General features: G+C 43.0%; 2 protein-coding genes and 1 pseudogene across 2 annotated transcripts; 1 reads left to right on the forward strand and 2 right to left on the reverse strand.

Annotated features, from left to right (window-relative positions):
• Nucleotides 1–294: 294 nt before the first annotated feature.
• On the reverse strand, nt 295–9,560 carry LOC127755802 (uncharacterized). The gene is made up of 12 exons (XM_052281445.1): nt 9,080–9,560; nt 8,915–8,987; nt 7,146–7,304; nt 6,727–7,046; nt 5,204–6,257; nt 4,976–5,101; nt 4,788–4,891; nt 4,548–4,685; nt 4,359–4,408; nt 2,096–2,154; nt 503–586; nt 295–417 (listed from the first exon to the last, which is right to left on the reverse strand). Exons 4-12 carry the CDS (start codon nt 6,870–6,872, stop codon nt 295–297), a joined length of 1,884 nt encoding a protein of 627 aa, XP_052137405.1. The 5' UTR covers nt 6,873–7,046; nt 7,146–7,304; nt 8,915–8,987; nt 9,080–9,560.
• A 4,218-nt stretch (nt 9,561–13,778) lies between these two features.
• LOC127755803 (uncharacterized) lies at nt 13,779–15,050 on the forward strand (annotated as a pseudogene).
• A 2,673-nt stretch (nt 15,051–17,723) lies between these two features.
• LOC127754212 (F-box protein SKIP23-like) lies at nt 17,724–20,192 on the reverse strand. The gene has a single exon (XM_052279705.1). It carries the CDS (start codon nt 19,754–19,756, stop codon nt 18,485–18,487), a length of 1,272 nt encoding a protein of 423 aa, XP_052135665.1. The 5' UTR covers nt 19,757–20,192; the 3' UTR covers nt 17,724–18,484.
• Between the last annotated feature and the right edge of the window lie 683 nt (nt 20,193–20,875).

Genomic DNA, 20,875 nt, shown 5'->3' on the forward strand with positions numbered 1-20,875 from the left:
TGCAAGAAGTGGACTCAAGAAAAGCTGTTTCGAAGTAACTAAGATACCTGGTATATCATCCTAAAAGTAGTGCATAACTGGAATACTTGCTACCCTGTGCTGCGTATGATATCTAGTATTAGAACTGTAAAGCTAAAGATCAGGCATATAGAGACGAAAGCCATATCGACAGTACATGACAGACAATTCGGCTTTGCGTCATCAAGCTGTCTGTATTCTAACTAAAAAGGTGATTACTCAGCCATACAAAATAGCCCCCTGATTCGGTTTCCAGGTAGAACTGTAAGCAGTTGTCTAGACTGTGACTTCTGTGCCCGCCGCCTCTGAAACTGGGTCGATACGCTCGAAGAAGATTATCTGTGGACAGAAACTGGAACGACTGTATTCTTCAAGCACTTTCTCCCATGAATCAAATTCCTGCATGGAGAAAGTCTCATCATGAAAAGGGGTTATCTGGCAAAAGGCCAAAAGAAATTGCAGGGAAAATGCGAGTCAAACTTGCCTTGACTTCGCTGAGTGAGTTATCATATACAAGCCACTTCTCTTCTCGAGCAAAGCAGATATCTCGCCCCTCAGTACGAAATACCTGATAATGTTAGTAGATTCTTATCAAGCATTGATCATTTGTGTAATAGTATATTTTAACTATGTACTTTACATAGGTGAAAAAAATAACTATTGACAAAAAGGTAATTGGTCAAGCTGGTGGTATACTGTTATGAAGAAATTATGAAAGAAAAGAAGTTTCAGGGTGATGAGACGAATAAAATTGACAAAATATCTTGAGGGAGAAAATTTAATTATATTACCTACAATGGCATCGACCCAAGGGAACCAGCGGAACTATTCCAATCAAATATTCAGTTCACACAATATGTTGCATATAACAAAAGAAACCGGGATGAAGAAATAATTGCATAATACCCATGTGACAGCGGAGCGGCAAATTTGCTCTTGACACTGTTTGCATATGTCCCCTATGTTAAAATGTGCCCTCTTCTCAGTTTCGATTAAGAATAAGCTCAACTTTTCATGTCCCAATACCCTGTACTAGTATTCCGTTCTACTGGATAAGGTAGCTACGCTTGATTGCTTTCTAAATAAAATAAAGTGCAGCCTCTTTATTAACTGCTTCACTTGGCCTACCACAGATAAATTCTGTGTTTCACCTTGATGCCAACAAAACAATGCAGCTAAATCTCTGTTTTTTCTAGTTTGAATTGTAATGTCATGGCTAAGTTCATAAGATCAAGGGTTTATGACCAAAAACTATAGGCAAATCACTTTTGGGACGGTTGTAAGAACATCAAACAGCTGATAAGTACAAATGTAACAAATGCCATGCAATGTTACCCTCTTGCAAGAGTATACAGACACGTCCAATTTGCACCCAAGTCTATAACACTAGTGGAACTCAACAAAACATCACTAAATGCAATCACACAGGCTCTCACCTGTTAGCAAACCTGATGATCAACCCCAATCAAAAAGAAAATTGAAACAGAAAACTCTTTGTAATGGACCGGCTAAGGTAAGGATCTGAAGAATGAGGATAACCCCTGAATTAGCACCGGCAGGGTTTCTCCTGTCGAGCCAAGAGAGGTTCTGAGTTTTATTGCACTAACTAAAGATATTTATTGCTTGATTGATACTGGCTAGTTGAGTTCCCTTTATATATAAAAGGAGTCAAGGGCTGACTTGATAACTGAGAAAGTAACCTCTACTATTATGAAAACCCGTCTCATCTCTATTCTAGTTTCCTAATCTGAACTCTGTGGTAAGTAAAGAATTTTCCTACCTTTAATTGACTCATTTCTAGTAATCTGCTTACAAGATTTTCCCAGCGAGAACAAATGAGTGTTTTCACTGGTGACTGGTGAGAGAATGGCAGGAAGTTTCTTATGAATAGTGATGCATTAGATAGTGATTGCTAGAATTTCATGACAGTCCATCAGGTAAAGCACATCATTTTATTTTGTATAGTCCACAGTGGATGTAAAATACTGAAAAACAATGGATACAAGCCTACAACCACATGTGGTACCATGGTATTCTGGATGACATAAGATATAGAAAAAATATAATAAACATATACCAGATGGCGAGGAATTCTTGTTTGCCTTTTCCATAGGAGTCTCTGAGCTTCCCAAGGTGCTGTGCCAAACATACATGCAGTTAGTAACATGTCCTGTGTTAATGAAGGACCAGGAATACGCAAACAGAAGATAGGTGCTTCCCTCCTGTTTCACATTGAAAAGAATAACACATAGCTCCCCATGCAGGTTCATGAATATGAAGAAATTAATCTAACAGTGTGGACATTTGGTGCACTAAATATTCCAGAGGGAGACAGGGAGGGCATTCAAATTTTCTCTAGTAAAATATTGTTGATGCCTGGTATGAAAAACTACACTCGGAATACCCTTCTGGATCATATTGTAATCCCTAGCACTTCTTCAGGAGAATCTAAATTTACCTAAACCATCGGAATCAAGATAACTAATGATGCAAATTTTACAAACACATTAAACAAACAACGATGCCACTTGCTCCTATATCATCCAACCAAACCATCAGAATGAAAAACCAGTAATCAAAGACACCTGGATTCAAGCACAAATTACAGTTGCAATTGAAAATTAGATTACTCTCCACAAGTTTTGGCCAAGAACTCATAAGTCTGTTTTGAAAAAACATTCAGAATCCAAGCAAATCCCTCTCAAATATAATTTTGAAATTTGGGCTGCAATCTGTCGACTACTACAAAACATATGCTCCTACGCACCTAAGAGCACCTATTATATAGTATAGAAGTATTGAGCCCTTTTGAGTTGTACCATGTCTCTACTTGGGCGACCCAGACTCAAAGTAGGAAAACTGACTAAATTCATCAATTACTCAATGTAGCCCATCAATGTACTATTTGGATGAACAGCCCCATTAATTAGACGTATTCCAGTTGGATTCCAATCATCAGCAAGTAATTGATATACAAATGACCAAGATAAATTTGCTAGGTGCAGTGATGCCCTTTCCATCGGACTCCTTCCCATTAGGTATAACCAGATCCATGCAGGCAGCTGCACATGGTAGATAAGGGATTTACTCACGATTCTAACTGTCTGGAAATCAAGATAGGTTCCCTATCTTTGCTGGACTCCCCCACGTTCGGATCCTCTCCCGTGCAAAGGAGAGACAGCGCAGAAGAACTCCTGAAGGCCCTAAGTTTTTTGTATATAGCGATCCAAAAGATGCACCGTTTGTCAAGCAGGAACCTAGACTCGATATATATAGCAATACTGTTGAACAGATTGAGCCAGAGAACCTTCTTATCCGTTCCTTTTAATTAGGGTAGTTTGTAACAGTTAGTGTTAGTTGGTTTTCTTCTTTGCAACTTGTAAACTGAACTCTGTAGTCGTCCCTATCTTTCTCCCCCTTAATTGATAAAGCAGAACTACCGATTTTCTTTCAGAAAAAAATATTGAGATAACCCTTAGACATGGATATATATACATCATTGAATCAAAATCCAAGCCAGACTCAAGATATCCTATACCATACAGGTTCCAAAGAGAATTTTGTCCTGATTATTTTGATCAGGATCAATGCTAGCTATATCATCTTAACCTCCTTGTCATGTCACCTCCTTTTAGAAATATATGAAGTTTGTGAATAACAAACAGTCAAGATTTATTCCAACTAGTTAAAAAGAAAGACAAAGGGCACTGTTGGAAGATAGAGCTTAAGAATCCACATTTTAAGTACAGCTAGTCACTGCAATTGTCACCCACATTCAATGCCAAAAGGACTAAAATTGTACTGTACTTAATTGTCACCGTAGATCAACTTTGGAGAAGAGGGGGCATGAGTAAAAGATGATCAAAATATCAATCACTGCTTCCCTTACACCGAAGTGTTGGGTTGTTACAATGCTAGCAGTAAGCATAAAAGGTAAGGTATCCTAAATGTATATATTTATTGAAAGGACATCGGTTTTGTACTCCTGCTCCTCTACTATTAGATTGCTTCGGTAGTGAACCTCTTTTTATGTGATATTTCTACTGTAAGGAAAGTGTTGACAATACAATCTGTGTTTAGTTTACAATTCTTTTAGCATGATATTAACTGTTGAGCACCTTTTCTAACCTTCACCATATCATGGTGATATGAGATATACTCACTGGGTCAAAAGCATAACAGAAAGCTCACTCAATAAACTTTACGGAAAATACATTAAATAGGAAAATGGGAACATAATATAGTGGAACAGTCCAGAAAGCTATAGTCTAAAACAAGAGTGAAATCCAGCAAATAACAATTTCAAGGAAGCAAGCTACACCCAACATAAGCATGCTTACCTTGTGTTAGCTCTTGGAGGCAACTCAAGCTTCTTGCCAGATTGCAGTACCTAAAATCAGAACATTTTTCTTTGTTCAGTACTGTAAAGCATGAAATGAAACTAAACCAGTGCATGCAGTGAATGAGAAGCTAAAGCAAGATGATACTGTTATTTTTTTTCAAGTAATAAATATTGAACCGTTAATTACTTTACTATCGCCTGGAAGCTCTTCGACACCGTTACAGTGGGGCGCAGTTGAATCTCCACCCTGTAGATTGTCCTCGGTAGCTTTTTCATCGTCTTCTTGTAAGACTGATTCAGGACTGTTGATATTGAGACCTGCCGCCTGTTAAGCATACAATCATGCAAAGATGATTAAGTGAAACTAATCAAAGCTGATATATCTTCAGACTAAGAAAAAGGACATCATGTTCGTGTTACAACTTACATTAATATCTTCTTGAACTGGATCTCTGTTTTCAATATTTGCCTCAGCGACTTTATCATCATCAGAACTTGAGACCCTTTAGGTGGAACATTACACAGTTTAGCCTGCATGAGTACAACCATGAAAACAATGATAAGCAAAGTAGTATTATTTGTCAAAGTCAAATAACATACAAGAACTAGACTAACCCATAGGAAATCTTTCATAGCTGGTAAAATGATTTCATGGTAATCATAAGTGCAGACTTCCAAGAGGTTTTTCTTCAAATTATCAATTTCGGCACCCAATTGCATGATCTCAATATCTATTTTAGCCTGCACATTTTACAGCCAAGCTTAAAAGATTGGTCAGGAAGGTCCAAACACTATCTGAAAGGATATCGAGCAAACAGAAATTCAGGATATAGTAAAAGGAACCTTTTCACCAAAATAAGCTTCATAAGTCTGCGTCGCTATTAAGCCACGTTTCAGATTAACTTTCTCTAGCAATGCAGCAGCCCTTCCATTTGACTTTTCAAGGGCATGAGTTCCCTTATCTAGACAGGCTTGCCTCATGCTGTCCCATGATGTGACTGGGTCTTGTCTTGAAGGTCTAGATAGCCAGCTAAACAGAGCATCTTGATTGCTAGAACCATCAGTAACTCTTAGCAGCACATTCTCATCAGTACCTATAGATAGAACGCAAGCGTCTTGAACAACTCCCCCACCAAAATGCCCACAGCTATCCTGCTCAGCATCATCAACCCTCAATCGAAGCAAATCCAGATAAGTCCCCAGCAACAGGAGCCCTCCAGAGTCCAGAGAAGTAATGCAGCTATAATTTTGGGTAACAGCTTCTTCAATCCGGTTTTTCGTGAATTTGATCAGGTTGTCAAAATGATCAACAGATAGAGCCTTCTGATCCTTGAGGTACTGAAATGTACTCTTGATCTTGGTCAAGATATTTTCTCCCTCAGCTTCTTCGGTAGGATTGACATTAGATGGCAGAGTCCAACACTTAATAAACTCTGTCTGTTCATCAGATATCCTCTCTGGCACAAACAATAGAGACTCTTTGAACTCCTGGGACCGGGAGAACTCATCATCCTCAACATGCAACTGGAAAGTCTTCGCAGTGAGGAAAATCATTTCGCATTGAGGGCACAGCCAGCAGGTCCATTCTCTTTTTTCCTTCTCAAAGTCCACTGCACCAGTGAAAGCACTCATCTGACACTGCTCAGTTGTCTTAGCACAGAAGTATGCTACCATCTCGTCAATACCCACTGTCAAGAAACTGCGGCGTGTCTCCTCGCTCATGCCATTCCAACGATCTCGGGCCATCGGGATGGCGATCTTCGACAAGGCGTAGATAAGGAGTTGCTTGAGGCAATGCTTAGCAGTGGAGATCCGCGGCTCTTTGCTTGGCTCCAAGTGGCAGGATTCGAAGACGACGTGCAGCTTCGGGTCGACGAGATAAGCGTCATTCTTATCACTAAAAGCATTGAAAGTATGGAACAAGTCCAGTGTTATTGAAGGACCAGGAACACAGTACAAACAGGTGATAGGTGCTTCCCTCCTGTTTCACATTGAGGAAAAAGAAAAAACAGATGGCTCCCCATGCAGGTTTCATGAATATGAAGAGGTTAATCTAAAAATCTGGACTCTTGGTGCACTAAATGTTCCAGAGGAAGACAGGGAGACATTCAAATTTTCTCTAGTAAAATATGTTGATGCCTCATGCCTTGTATGAAAAGTTACACTTGGAATGCCCTTCTGGATCATATTTTTAATCCCTAGCACTTCTTAAGGAGAATCTAGATTTCCCTAAACCATAGGGATCAAGATAACTAATGATGCAAATTGACAAACACATTAAACAAGCAATGATGTCTAATGCCACTTACTACTATATCATCCAACCAAACCATCAGAATGATAAACCAGTAATCTATAAGACATACCTGGATTCAAGCACAAAGTATGTTTGCATTTGCAAATTTAGGTCATTGCAGTGTAATAATTGTTGGAGAGGGTAACTCAATATCATCGTCTGATAGTTCTCGCCACAAGTAAAGCTGACGAAAGAATTCTCCACATTAATCTGCATAATGGAAGATTACCAGAGTTAAAGCTGACCACATGCACATTGGTTACATTTGCAATACATGGTTATATTTCTATAAGCTGAAAGATGGATAAGATGGACTGTAAAACTCAAAGTAGCAACGAGATTCCAAAACATGAGTGGGGAATGGTATGCCGATCGATGTAGCCGTTATCTCTGCAATCCATGCATTCAAATTGATGAGACAAAATCTTACGAGATGGACCAACAAGATTATCGAAGAACATCAGACATGTAATGGTCCAACAAGATTACCTAGCCATGTAAGTTCTCCAACGCTTAATCAATGACATGTTCCAACAGAAAAAATGATCTGCCATGTTGGTTCCACTTGCTAGCGTTCGCTATGAAGACTATATATTCCTGCTCAAATTCTAGTCTTCAAGTCATATACATGATTATTTTCCGTATTCACTGCTAAGAAAACATTTGGCAAGTTGCAGTGAAGTACATTAAATCACTATGGAAAAAAACAATAACATCAAGGTTATTGGAACTTAATTATCTCAACTTTTCCACACTCCAGAATGTTGATATGAGTTTATGAAAAGAAATGTGGAAAAGGAGAATGTGTTCAGCTACCAGTAATACCATTTTTTCTGAACAAAAAATAACTAAGAAATGCCTCCATTTTCTGAACATGAACACAAACAATAAATACCTTTAGTGTGCTCTCTGTCCTTAGTACTACACAATATCTATGTGACAATTAAGAATTTACAAACAGCCAATCCACCTCAACTAAGAATACAGGAACCAGCAAGGCAACAACAGTCAAGAAACGAATAACACCTCAATGTTAACAACCAATACACAATAGTTTATGGTTCCACATCCCTTTCGAATCACCTTAAAAGCATAAATAATCTTTTTGACACCTCATTCACCACGTTGCATTTCTTCGCACTAATGTATAACCCAAAGATATTGTGTGTATTCTCAGAAATGCAAGTGGAACAGAACTTGGTCTCCAGCCAAGAGACAATATAAAGGTTATTCATGGATCAAATTAGTTAAAGACGCTTTTGCAGAATTGAACTTGCCACATTCTATTGTGACAAACAGAGCTTTCATCTCATTGTGTCGAATGCTCTCACTCAATGGATCAAAGGTACCCGAGGGATAACAGGCTGATGCTCAAGGCAGTTAGAGACTTTTGAAAACCAAAATGCTTTACAGGAGTGAAACCAAATTAAAGAATCTACTCCAAACAACTGCTAATTGGTCCACAAAAAGGCCAAAAGATGACCGCAAATTCACGTCATCACATGAGTCACAGAAATATTTCTTTTTGTTGTTTTAATAGATTCTATTATCTCTAAAACTAAAAGCCTAAAAATACCAAACATTCGTTTAGTGTATTAGAGTAACAATCTAATGAAGCAGTGTAAAACAGGTTTGGGAATATAAGTGGTTTAAGAAGGATGTCACTTTGCCTATCTGTTCCAAGAGTGCTCAAAAGAAACTATGGAGTCAAAACTCGAAAGATATCAGGGTATGAAACCTTTATATTAAATATTTATCCAATAAACTATAAGTAAACTACATGGAGACGGTAAGCACTTGATAAGAAAATTGGTCTGTTATGTTCTCCCTGAGGTTGCAGACTGCAATTAGATAAAGTAGTAAACAAATAGCAAACACAGCAGACCTTTTCATCAATCAAAAATTTCTCAACATAGCTACCATGAATCTCAATAAACTACGTGGGTCACATATTTAGCATTCTTCCACATGACCCCAGGAATTGAAGATTCCACACAATAAGATAATGCATAATGTACTACAGTTTTAACATCAGGGCATATACATCAGTTAATAGAAACTAGGATTCCAACTTGTGCAGAGCCAATCTGTAAATACGGCAACTGGGATTTCTAGATTATCAAATCAAGAATTACTTGAGAACTCTTGAAATGTCTCACAAATGGGAACATATTTGATGCAATGTGCGAAAAACAACTTGCAACAGAATGACACCAAGATGATGAACATAATAAGGCCAAGAAATACCAGTGGCTTACCGGTATTGAGAAAACCATCTTCGTGCATCTCAATTCAACCATCCTCATGGTTACTGCAATATTAGTTCGATACCTGCAGCAAAAAAAAAGTAAAGATCGATTTCAGTTATATTCAATGGACAGTGGACTTTTGAGAATCAAGAAACAATCATGTCACCATCTTACCAAGATAAGAACAAGACAAATCTAATGATTCTGCCTAACAGCCTGCTTGTGCCAAATATAATCACCGTTCTTGCTACTGAAAATGTTGCTGCAAATTGGGCACTTGAAAGTGTACCCTTTGTTGTCAAACATAAATCGCGAATGGATGGAATTGTAGTGTGCTTCCATTCCCCCTGAATGAAAAAGCTTTCCCAGTTGCATCTGCCCCTTACGCTCAATTTTCTCCAAGAAGCAACGAACACAAGGCTTTCTTGCTGCCTTGGGGTTCTTCTTATTGAGGGAAGCAGCAAAATTGTAGTGCTCCTGCAGCCTCTCTGCGAGTTCATCGCGGTCAGACAAACAAGCTGCGCCTTCCCCTTCCTCGTGGTAGTCCTCGTCGGCCCCATCGACCCCCTCGTAGCCGTAGGCCGCACCGTCGCCGACGCCTCCAGCGCCGCCCGCAACTTCGTCCTCCGCGAACACAAGAGGAAGTTCGCCGTGGACATCGGCGCCGCCCTCGCCGACGCCCGCCGCAAACGCCGGTGCGCCACCACCACCGCCACCACCTCCCCCGAGCACGGGCCCAGCGAAGCCCCCGCCTCCGCCGCCCCAGCCCCCGTCCCCACCTCCGCCTCCAGCCGCTGGTGCCTCTCCCTCCACTCCATTTTCCATGTGTTTAGGGTTCGGAGGATTCGACGACTCGTCGGAGAGAGGAGGAAGACGAACAGAGGAGGAGGTGGTGTTCGAGTTGAGACGGTGACTCGAGTCTCGAGAGACGGTTGGGTACTTGGGGATGTTGGGATTGCGAGTAGTTTTTTTTTTTCGCTCTTTATTAAACTAGCCGTCAGCCCACTGGTCCTCGTGGCACCCGAAATTTCGCGACGTCTCACCTCCTAGAATCTGTGAAAATGGAGCTGGTTCCGAGTAGGTGGATACGGGTGGTAAACTGGTAATGGGCCATTACCCACGGGTTCTTTTACAACCCATCTCAACCCTTGAATATTTTTTGCATAAAAAATACTCCCTTCATCCCAGGATATAAGAGCAGGTACAATAGCGGGTTATTAGTCAGCTATAAACATATTTTAATGAGATAAAAGATGAGATAAGCACGGACTTCAAGACGCAATGAGTGTATGACAGATGGGACCAGATATCTTCTTAAAATATATTTGCAGCTGGCTTATAGCCTGCTATTGTACCTGCTCTAAAGAAGTTTTAGAGTTGGACACGGTTATTAAAAAAGTAGGTATAAGTGAATAGTGGAGAATTGTAATTGAATGAGTAGTGAAGGTAGGTGAAAAAAGTGAATGGTGGAGGGTTGTGATTGGTTGGAAAAAGAATGTTGATAGAGAAGTTGTTATATTTTGGGCAAATCCTGAGGGCTAAAAGTTGTTATATTTTAGGACGGAGGGAGTATTAAATTTCAGTCCGATCCTTTTTAGGCACAGCTCTCACATTTTATAGGCTAAAAAGTTGGGCACACCTCTAGATACGGATGCGAAACGGATTGTTTCAAATATCGGAAATGGTGTAGAGTTGGTGCGAACTCGGTGCTACGAAGCTTTTTTTTTACCAATCTGTATGGGAGTAGAGATAAGATTTATCTTCTCCTAAAACCCAAGAGGTAGGGTGAGACATTTGAGGTTGGTTTGTACTCTACGCTTATCAATAATGAATAGATAGTTCCACCCTATTTTGTCAACAAGAGGAAGGACGTGGGTGTTCTATGGCTGCGGTCATTTCTCTCAGTTGGGAACTCATTCTCTTCATACGGAAAACGGAGCGGTCCTTTAGCACGTGATTAATTAATATTAGCTATTTTTTCAAAAATAGATTAATATAATTTTTAAGCAACTTTCGTATAGAGACTTTTGCAAAAAAAAAAAAGTACCGTTTTAGCAATTTGAAAAGCGTGCGCGCAGAAAAAGAGGAGAGTGAGTTGGGAACCATGGTACCGAACTCAGCCTATATCTTTTTTGCATCTCTATTGCTACGGGAATGATAAAAAATGGATCCAGTGATCCGCTAATGGACGTGTTGATTTACAGCTGAAAAAAATGTGATGAAAATGATCATCATGTAATTGCCTTGTGTTTCACGATGCCTGCACATGTAAGCAGACAAGATAAAAAAGAACCGAAACAAGGCAATCGAATATATGTTTAAAAGCAGGGGCGGATCCAGGAAAAATTAACAGGAGGGTCTGAACAAACTATACAAAATTATAGCCCCCTCTTCTAATAGATGTATGATAAAAATTTTTAATGGGGTCTCCTATGGTTACAGAACGGGTAGTGGGGTCTCGAGACCCTAGAGACCCCATGGTAGATCTGCCCCTGTTTAAAAGTTAACGATATTATATATTAAAAAATAAAGAGTACGTATTAATGATTGTTCAATTCTTTATGCAAGTCCAAACAAGAATAATAGAAGTGGATTTCCAAAGTAGAACATAATTAACACTATGCGTGTTGTTGCCAATCGGTACTTCGTCTAAAAGGGAGGGTGTTATCTAGATAGGTGCAGGCCAATACAACCAAGATCTTCAAGAGGTGACCACTACTATTGAACTTGCTCTTCAAGCTCTGACCACCGTGTTGCTGCGGCCGGCGGCGCTGCGCAGCCTCGCCCTCGGTGTCACCGTACACCACGCCGCCTGCGACAGCGCAAGCACGACGCACTTCCTCCACACCTGGGCTGCCTCTGCTCCGCCGCCGGTTGGATCCTCATCGGCTGCGACGGTGCGGCACTACGGCGGGGTGGCTGTGACGCCCGGAGGTGGAGAAGAAGGAGAGGAGAGGGGCTGACGGGTGAGGTCCACGTCTCTTTCCACGCGGGCACGACACGGTGGCACACCACGTAGTTAAAAGTGGTAAATAGTTAAGAAATAATCTCTCCAGTGATAAATTATTAAGAGAAAACATAATAGGAGCATTTGAATAAGTGGCAAATACTAGTTAAATTCCCCGACCTACGATGCTCCACACGCCAATTCTAGCTTCTTGAATTTACTCGAGTGAATCATCCGTTATGTAGGCACATTTAGGATTCAAATCTTGGGAGATCCTTGGTTGCATTGGAAGGCACTATGGGGCATTGTAACCGAGGATTAATAGAGCATGATGGTCAAAACTCCATCGTCTCGAGCTTCTGGCCATGTAGGTCAGCCTGCCTGCATGCATGTAGAGCTGTATATCCGTGGTGATGAGTTCCTAAGAGCACCCGCAATGGTAAAATAAGGTGCTATCTATAAAACATATACATCTCAGCAATAGACTAGATTAATAGTAAACCACTTCAATGGTATGTCTACATGGGTATCTATAGCTCTCTAATCCATTGCCTCGTTTTTCTATATAGACTATCTCCAGGTTAGTAGATAGCTTTGCTCTCTCTCTTCATTTAATCTCTTTCAAGTAGGAAAATATGCTGACATAGATATCTTGTAGAGAACCTATAGATAACCATTGTGGGTGTCCTAAAGCAGGTCACTGAACTACTGAAGTCATCGTCTTGATCCTGTAATGACAAATCTCATCGTACGAACCAACGCTACACCTGACCTCGGCGACGACCGAGCAGATCAGTGTGTAGGAGTACTGTGAAGGTTACGAAAATCGCCGCACGTACACCGACTGGTCGGCACTGGCTGCCGGAGAACATCATTATCACCGTAATGGGTTTTACTGGCTGTGTGACTGTATAGCCGCTGCCACAGTGGCGGATCTAGAAAATCGATTTGTTGGTGTGCTAACGTACTCCTTCCGTTTCACAATGTAAGTTATTCTAGTATTTCCCACATTTATATTGATGTTAATAAATCTAGACATATATATCTATTTAGATTCATTCAGATCAATATGAATGTGAGAAATGCTAGAATGACTTACATCGTAAAACAGGGGGAGTATCTATTATTGTCATAGAATACTAATTATGCTAAGATTATGATGTTATATTATATGGATAAGCAATTTCGCTATAAGTTTTGCTAAAAAATCGTTGGTGTCGTCCAACACCGATCAATACACTGTAGATCCGCCCCTAGCTGCCACCGGCGGGTGGAGAGACGTGACGAACCTTAACACCTTCGTCGCCATGGGGCGACCTCTCCTTCAGGTCTGGAGGAGCTTCATCGAGTACGATGGACGAGGACGACGGCCGGTTCCTGACCAAAGATGTAAAGATCTTCACGGTCGATTCTGACGAGAAGAAAGCTCGTGGAGGCCGGCATCGTCGAGCTTGGAGGACCTTGCCCTGTTCCTCGGCCACAGCTTCTCCCGGAAAAAAAAAAAAGGCACAACGTCCACAAGCAGTGCATCTTCATCACCTCATTTTTGCGTAGGATAGCTCACCCCTGACCATGTGCAGGAGTATCACGATGCACGCGGCAGCGTCGGCGCCGACGGGCGCGAGTAGGGGTGTAAGTGACTAACCCGCGAAATCTACTTATAGGCTGAAATAAGTAGCGAATCCGTTTATTTTGATCTATAAGTGGGTTCGCGGCTGACCAACTTACAGCCCTAGGCGCGAGGGCCGCATGACATCCCCGCCCTGAAGTACTTGCAGTCCCGCACCTCGTGCGCCGGGACGCGCACGGCCGGGACCGGGGTGGTCGAACATTTTCTCGTCGATGTGTCGTACACGACGCCGCCTTCCTCCTCGTCGAAGGCGGTCTCGACGTGGTGCATCGTTGACAACGGCGGGAGCACTCGACATGGCCACCGGTGAGGGCCTGAGGGGTTCAGGAGGCGTAGAGTGTCAACAGAGTAAGCTGGGGATCCCCGACCTCCTCAACGCCGGCGCCGTCTGCTCGTCGTGGCGCCCCGCCTACACCTCCCTCCGCCTCCCCATCACCGACAAGTAGTCACCATGCCTCCTCTACTCCTGCGACGCCGACGCCGACGACGACGTCGCCACGGTCTACAGCCCCAGCAGCGGCGCCACCTTCAAGCTCCGCCTACCGTCCCCCGCGTTCCGCCGCCGCTACATGGTCGGCTCCGACCACGGCTGGGTCGTCACCGCCGACGAGCTCTCCAACCTCCAGGTGATCAACCCGCTATCAGGCGTCCAGATCGATCTCCCGCCCGTCACGGAGATCTACCACGTCGAGAGCTTCACCGATGATCGAGGGAACCTCATGTACAACAATCAGGAGAATTGGATGCGCCGCCATGATCCCCAGTGGCTACCCGTGCCGTATCCTCCACAGAGATTACGCCTTTTCTTGTACTTCCGGGTCACCCTCTCCTGCAGCCCATCCGCCGGAAGCGAGTGCGTCGTCCTCCTCCTGCACAGGCCGGACGGGGAGCTCTCCTTCGCCCGCGTCGGCGACCAGAGCTGGACACGCCTCACCGGCATCGAGAATCTCCCTGACAGGGGCTACAGATATGCATTCTACAACAAGAATGACAGGTTGTTCTACCTGTTAAACTGTCAGGGCTCGATCCATACGCTAGATCTGAATGGATCTTCTTCTTCTCCGGTCACAAACCAGATTTTCAAAGAGATCGTTCTCTGGGATAATCCTACCAAATCGATCGCCGTGACGCCCCGCGGCGAAATGCTGCAGGTCTGGAGATGTAGGGATCTGCGTTGGGTCGATACCCCGTACGCTTCCCTTCAGAGGATTCTGATGATGTTTATGATCCATGTCAGGAGCTGTACACGGATGAAATGCATGCTGCTGTTCATGGTCGACATCGATGGTCAGAAACTTGATAAGATGGATTCACTGGAAGACTATGTTCTTTTCATGGGTTTCAATTCCAGTGTTTGCCTTTCAGCTAAGGATTTTCCAAACTTGAAGGCAGGTGCATATCTCGCGGATGATGCTTACGAAGAAATATGTATAAATAAACATACTTGGCGGGAGCTGGGCATTTGGAACTTCAAGAGTGAGACTCTTGAAAGCCTTGGTGATCCACCATCTGTCCTTCCTTGGCTTAACTGGCCATCTCCAATTTGGATTACTCCCTCCATTCATTAATAAGAGAGTTGAGTAACAGTGGGTGCTCCTATTTGGATACATCATGTGTATTGTTAGGCCCTCGACCAGTGGGCTAGAGCTGAAGAGCTCCAATTTGGATAAATTCAATCTGTAGTAAGTTGTCCTGTTGGGACAAATTCTTTCTGTACTACAGTTAGGTGCTCTTGTTTGAATAATACTTTTGTTTGTACTCCTGTTTAAGTAACATCTTAAGCTAATACTACTTTTCTTGAAGGTGTCCTGTTCCTCTTTTTTGTAGGTATATGGTGTTGTAAGTTGTAACTGCGCCTCCCAATATGTTTAGCTAATTTAACTGACCAGTAAAATATTGTAAAAGTTACTGTGGCCTTCTGAAGTTCTGATACAAAGATAAGATTGACAAAATGGGGAGTGGATTCTAATCCCTCGAGGGGATATCCCCTCGTATACCTTTTTCTTCCAAATTCGATGTAAATAGTTGTGAAAAATTCTGAAAAAAATTGACAATGTAGAGTATAATGATACCTACTAGTCCACCAAAATTTATGTTCAAATTCGATCTACACATCGAGAAACAAAAAAGACAAATTTAGATATAAACAGTACGCTACTATTCATACGCTGAATTTGTCTTTTTTATATCTCGACGTGTGAGTTGAGTTTGGACATAAGATTTTGTGAAGTTGTATATATGTGTTGTATGAATGCTGTCAAATTTTTCCAGAATTTTTCATAACCGTTTAGATGATTTTTGAGTAAACGAGGGAACATTCCCTCGAGGGATTAGAATAGTTCCCCGACAAAATGTCTCATTGCTGCCAACTTTGCCATCAGATCTTCACTTACCAAATTGAGGTGATAACTGATCAATTGTGAATGTAGTATACGCTTCAGTTGATCTACTTACTATCTGTTCTATTAAGACGAAATTCGTGATCATACATAATATTTTGTGTACTTGTGTTTTCATGAATGGTTTTTTTTTCAGTTTTATTGCCAGTATGCCACATCAATAACCATGTTATTCGAACAGTTATGCATGGTTTGAGAGCCATTCGTACAGCTTAGGTAGTTGAGGGGTTATAATACATTCTTCTCCCTCCTTGCATCTTCTATCACAGTATCGTGTGGAAGTTCGGTGTTGCTAAAAAATACAAGACGTTGGCTGGGGCCTAACAAAAGCTGAGAGAACTAAGTGGGCCGGGTAGGATTAGACTTGTGCGGCCTGGCATTGAGCGATATGGGCCAGATTATATTGGGCCGGATTGGCGGGAAAATTTGAATTAAACACAAGTAGCAGCCCAACTGACGAGCTGTGGACGTGGGTCTCGCGGACGTACACTTCCTGTCCCAAAAAAGACATTTTTTTGATAAACTTGGACAAATGCTTATCTAGACTTGTCCTTAGAAATTGGTTTTTATGGGACAGAAAAAATATAGCTCTACAATACTAACTTCCATGGATAGAAACTAGAGGTGATTGACAGTTTGAACGATCGTGCTATGTTTCTCGGTTACAATGCCAACAACCAAGGATTTCCTTGGATTGGACCCTAACTGTGCCTATATCACGGATGAGTTTGTCAACTATTTTAACAACAAGCGAGAAATTGACGTATGGAGCATCGAAGGTCAGAGCTTGCAAAGCCTTGAAGGCGCACCACCTCTCGAAGATCCTTGGTTGAATTGGCCTAGTCCTACGCCTATTTGGATAATGCCCTCCCTTTTATAGATGAAGTGATATTGCACAAGACAGGGAGGATGGAAGGGCTCGCCGACGATGCTAGCGTGGCGGCGCCGTTGTACCCTTGGTCCGGCTCCAGTCTGGATCACGCCCATCCCTCTTTTCGCCATGATCTTTTGCCTTTAACATGAATTCATCAATAAAATGTCATTTGCAAGATATTTGATCTGTTTTTTTGAATGGATTATTATCTTCTCGGTAAAATTTATGTCGCTACCTTTTCATCCTCCTTTTAATATAATGTGCATTTCTTAGTGTGTTTTCGCATCAACACTAGCTGACATGCAGAAAAGTCAGGGCAATGCAATGGCAGTACTCTAGGAGTATGGGCTTCAACGGCCCACACCATTTGTTGGACTTTTACTAGTTTTGAATTCAAAATTTTCCCGCCAAACCAGCCCACGTCACTGGAGGCCAGGCCGCCAAAGTCCAATCCAAACCAGCCCACTTTTTCTTGGGCCCGGCCTACGTCGCAATAATGGGCCTGAAACACGCCGTGGTGCAGGCGGCCCAGTATTTGCTTTATCCACTGGGCGGGTCTGGAAGACTGAACTTGGAACGGCTCTGAAACAAGTTACGTACTAATAGTGTGCTAAAAATATACTACATCCCTCCCAAAAAAAGACAAACCCTGATTTCCGTGTCCAATGTTTGACCGTCCGTCTTATTTAAAAAAATTATGAAAAAAAATTTAAAAGATAAGTCACGCATAAAATATTAATCATATTTTATCATCTAACAACAATGAAAATACTAATTATAAAAAAATTTCATATAAGACGGACAGTCAAACATTGGCACGCAAATCCAGGGTTTGCCTTTTTTTGGGACGGATCCGTCCAAAAATAAAAAGCAAACCTGATCCCTCCTTATCCAGATTTGTTATACAGGATCATATAAGAGGAGATATGATCACGAGTTTCATCAAGTTTTGATAGCATAGATAGTAAATTTACTGAAGCGTATATTACATTCACAATTGATCAGTTATCGCCCCAATTTGGTGAAACATTCAGTGGTATAACTGGTAAAGTGAAGATGAGATGGCAAAGTTGCTGGCAGCAATGGTACAGTATGTCAATCTTTTGTCAGAAGCCTAAAAACTTTTACAATAATTTGCTGGTCAGTTAACTTAGCTCTCAACATATTCAGAGGCAATGGTAGCACAGTGAAAAAAAAAAAGGTTAGCAGCTCCAAACACTTTATGTAACTGCAACTCTGGATTGACAACAATCGTCTTGTTTCTTCAGAAAGAGGTATCAAAATAAACACTGGCACCTAAGTCAGGGGCGGATCCACAATGGGGGCGGAGGGGTCTTGAGACCCCACTACCGCCCCCGGGACAGTGGAGACCCCCCTAAGCCTCCACTAAATTGATCCATAGGATGTGAGGACTGGAGGTTCGATTTATATTGATGTAGTTTATTTAGCCCCCACTACTATTTTTTTCTAGATCTGCCCCTGACCTAAGTTAACTGAAGGTGTCACCTATATAGGAGCTTCTAACCAACAACGGTGTTATTCAAACAAGATGACCTAACTAATACAGAAAGAATTTGTCCCAACAGGACAAATTACTACATGTTGAATTTGAACAAATTGGAGCTCCTCGGCTCTTGCCCTCTTGTATTAAACAACAGAGATCGAGCTCCCATCAATACACATAATTCATCTAAATAGGAGCACCTGACAATAACTCAGCTCTTTCATTCTAAAGAATGGAGGGAGTAATCCAAATTGGAGGTGGCCAGTTAAGCCAAGGAAGGACAGACTGTGGATCACCGAGGCTTTCAAGAGTCTCACTCTTGAAGTTCCAAATGCCAACCTCCCGCAGAGTATGTTTATTTATACCTATCTCTTCATAAGAATCATCCGCGAGATAGGCACAACCTGGCCTTAAATTTGGAAAATCCTTAGCTGAAAGGCAGATACTGGAATTGAAACCCAGGAACAAAACATGATCTTCCAGTGAATCCATCTTGTCAAGCTTCTGACCATCGAAATCAACCTTGTACAGCAGCATTTCATCCGTGTACAGCTCCTGACATGGATCATGAACATCATCAGAATCCTCCGAAGGAAACTGAACCGGAGCATCATTCCAACGCAGCTCCCTGCATCTCCAGACTTGCAGCATATCGCCGCGGGGTGTCATGACGATCGATTTGGTAGGATTATCCCAGGCAGTGACCCCTTTCAAAATCTCGTTTACAACAGGAGAGGGTCCATTCAGATTCAGCGTATGGATCGAGCCCTGAAAGTGTAACAGGTAGAACAACCCGTCATTCTTGTTGTAGACTGCACATCTGTAGCCTCTGTCCCAGAGATTTTCAATATCAGCGAGCCTTGTCCAACTATGATCGCCGATGCGGGCGAAGGAGAGCTGCCCGTCAGGGCTGTGCAAGAGGAGGACGACGCAATCGCTTCCGGCGGATGGGCTGCAGGAGAGGATCACCCGGAAGTACAAGAAAAGGCGTAATCTCTGTGGATGATACGGCACAGGAAACCCAAGAGGATCATCGCGGTGCATCGAATCCTCGTAATTGTTGTACATGAGATTCCCTTGCTCATCCATGAAGCTCTCGACATTGTAGAGCTCCGTGACGGGCGGGAGATCGATCTGGACGCCTGACAGCGGGTTGATCACCTGCAGGTTGGAGAGCTCGTCGGCGGTAACGATCCAGCCGTGGTCGGAGCCGACCGTGTAGCGGCGGCGGAACGGCGGGCCAGGCAGGCGGACCTTGAAGGTAGCATTGTTGCTGGGGCTATAGAACGTGGCGAGTTCTGGATCATCCGCCTCACAGGAGTAGAGCAGGCAAGGCGACTTGTCCGTGATTGGGAAGCGGGCACGGCGGACGGCCGTGCAGGCGGCGCGCCATGACGCGCAGACGGCCCCGGCGCTGAGAAGGTCGGGGATCTCCAGCTTCCCCATGACGACGATCACGATGTCTTTGGGGAGACTGGACCAATCCGAGATACCCATGGATGCGCGCAAGGAGCCGAACAACACAAGTACGAATGAAATCGAATGGAATTAGGGATTTCTTCCCCCCAAATTCGTGGATCCGTCAAGGCTCTTCTCTTCTTCCCACGATCTGCGTTTCTCGCTGGACCGCGGATTTAAGCAAGCCCCCGCCGACGGAAACCGAATCGGTGGGCAGGGCGCCCGCCGCAAGATCGGATTCGTACCAACACAGATTCTGATTCCGATTCCGATGCGGGCCAGCTTGCGGTTGAGTGGACGGCGAGGCGGCGGCGGCGCTATGGCAGGATGGAACTAGGGCGAGGCAACTACGGTGGACGAGCTGGCGGCGAGAGGTGTGGCGGGGAGGACGGAGGCGCAGCCGCGGAGATGGGGATCGGCAGGGCATCGCCCACGGTGGCGGCGCTGGGGAAGACGTGGGACCTCTCACTCCTAGGCTAGGGCTTCGCTGTGGGCCAGGACGCCGAGTCGCCGAGCTTTCTTTGGATCAAGAGAAATTTGGGATTATATTAAGGTTTCAATAAAATATTACTCTCAACCAGTAGGGGTTGAGGTATTTGTCAAAATGTCATTTCGTTTGTTTCTTCCGAATCAAAATCATCTTTTTCTCTTTTTCATAGTTAGACGGATCAAAATGCCCTTGACTAGAATGACTAAGGGCTTCTTGCTGGGAACACAAATCCATGAATTTTATGGCATTTTTATAGCAATTAGTTTAATTCCAATGAAATTCCTTCGAAAATCCTACATTGCGAAGAATCCCTAAGCCAGACGACATCAAGTCTCTATCTAGATATTTATATAAAAACTTTACACACAGATTTTTTTTAACTAATAAACTGTTACGGCTTATAATTAGCTCCTGACCAATTGATTGGGTTCTGAATACCTAGCTCAAGCCACGCATTGTCAACTTCTCGCCATCTACTCGCCCCGCCGTCGCCTCCCACCATAGCCCCACTGCTTTCATCGAGCTGCTGCCACCCCTATCAAACCCTAATGCACATGGTACCACCAGGGCAAGAGGGGTACGTCGGCCGGAGGCGTTGTCCCGTTGTCTGAAGGCCGCCAATGACACAACAATACAACACCACACGAGGAGAGTTAGGTTATGGTTAT

Source organism: Oryza glaberrima, chromosome 11 (genome assembly GCF_000147395.1).
Source record: "Oryza glaberrima chromosome 11, OglaRS2, whole genome shotgun sequence".
Lineage (NCBI taxonomy): Eukaryota > Viridiplantae > Streptophyta > Magnoliopsida > Poales > Poaceae > Oryza > Oryza glaberrima.

Coding starts and splice junctions, on each gene's coding strand:
- LOC127755802 (XM_052281445.1), bottom strand. CDS start 6,872: ATGCAGATTAATGTGGAGAATTCTTTCGTCAGCTTTACTTGTGGCGAG. Junction 4,409..4,547: donor AGCTTCCAGGCGATAGTAAA/GTAATTAACGGT, acceptor TTCTGATTTTAG/GTACTGCAATCTGGCAAGAA. Junction 418..502: donor ACTCACTCAGCGAAGTCAAG/GCAAGTTTGACT, acceptor TTCTCCATGCAG/GAATTTGATTCATGGGAGAA.
- LOC127754212 (XM_052279705.1), bottom strand. CDS start 19,756: ATGGGTATCTCGGATTGGTCCAGTCTCCCCAAAGACATCGTGATCGTC.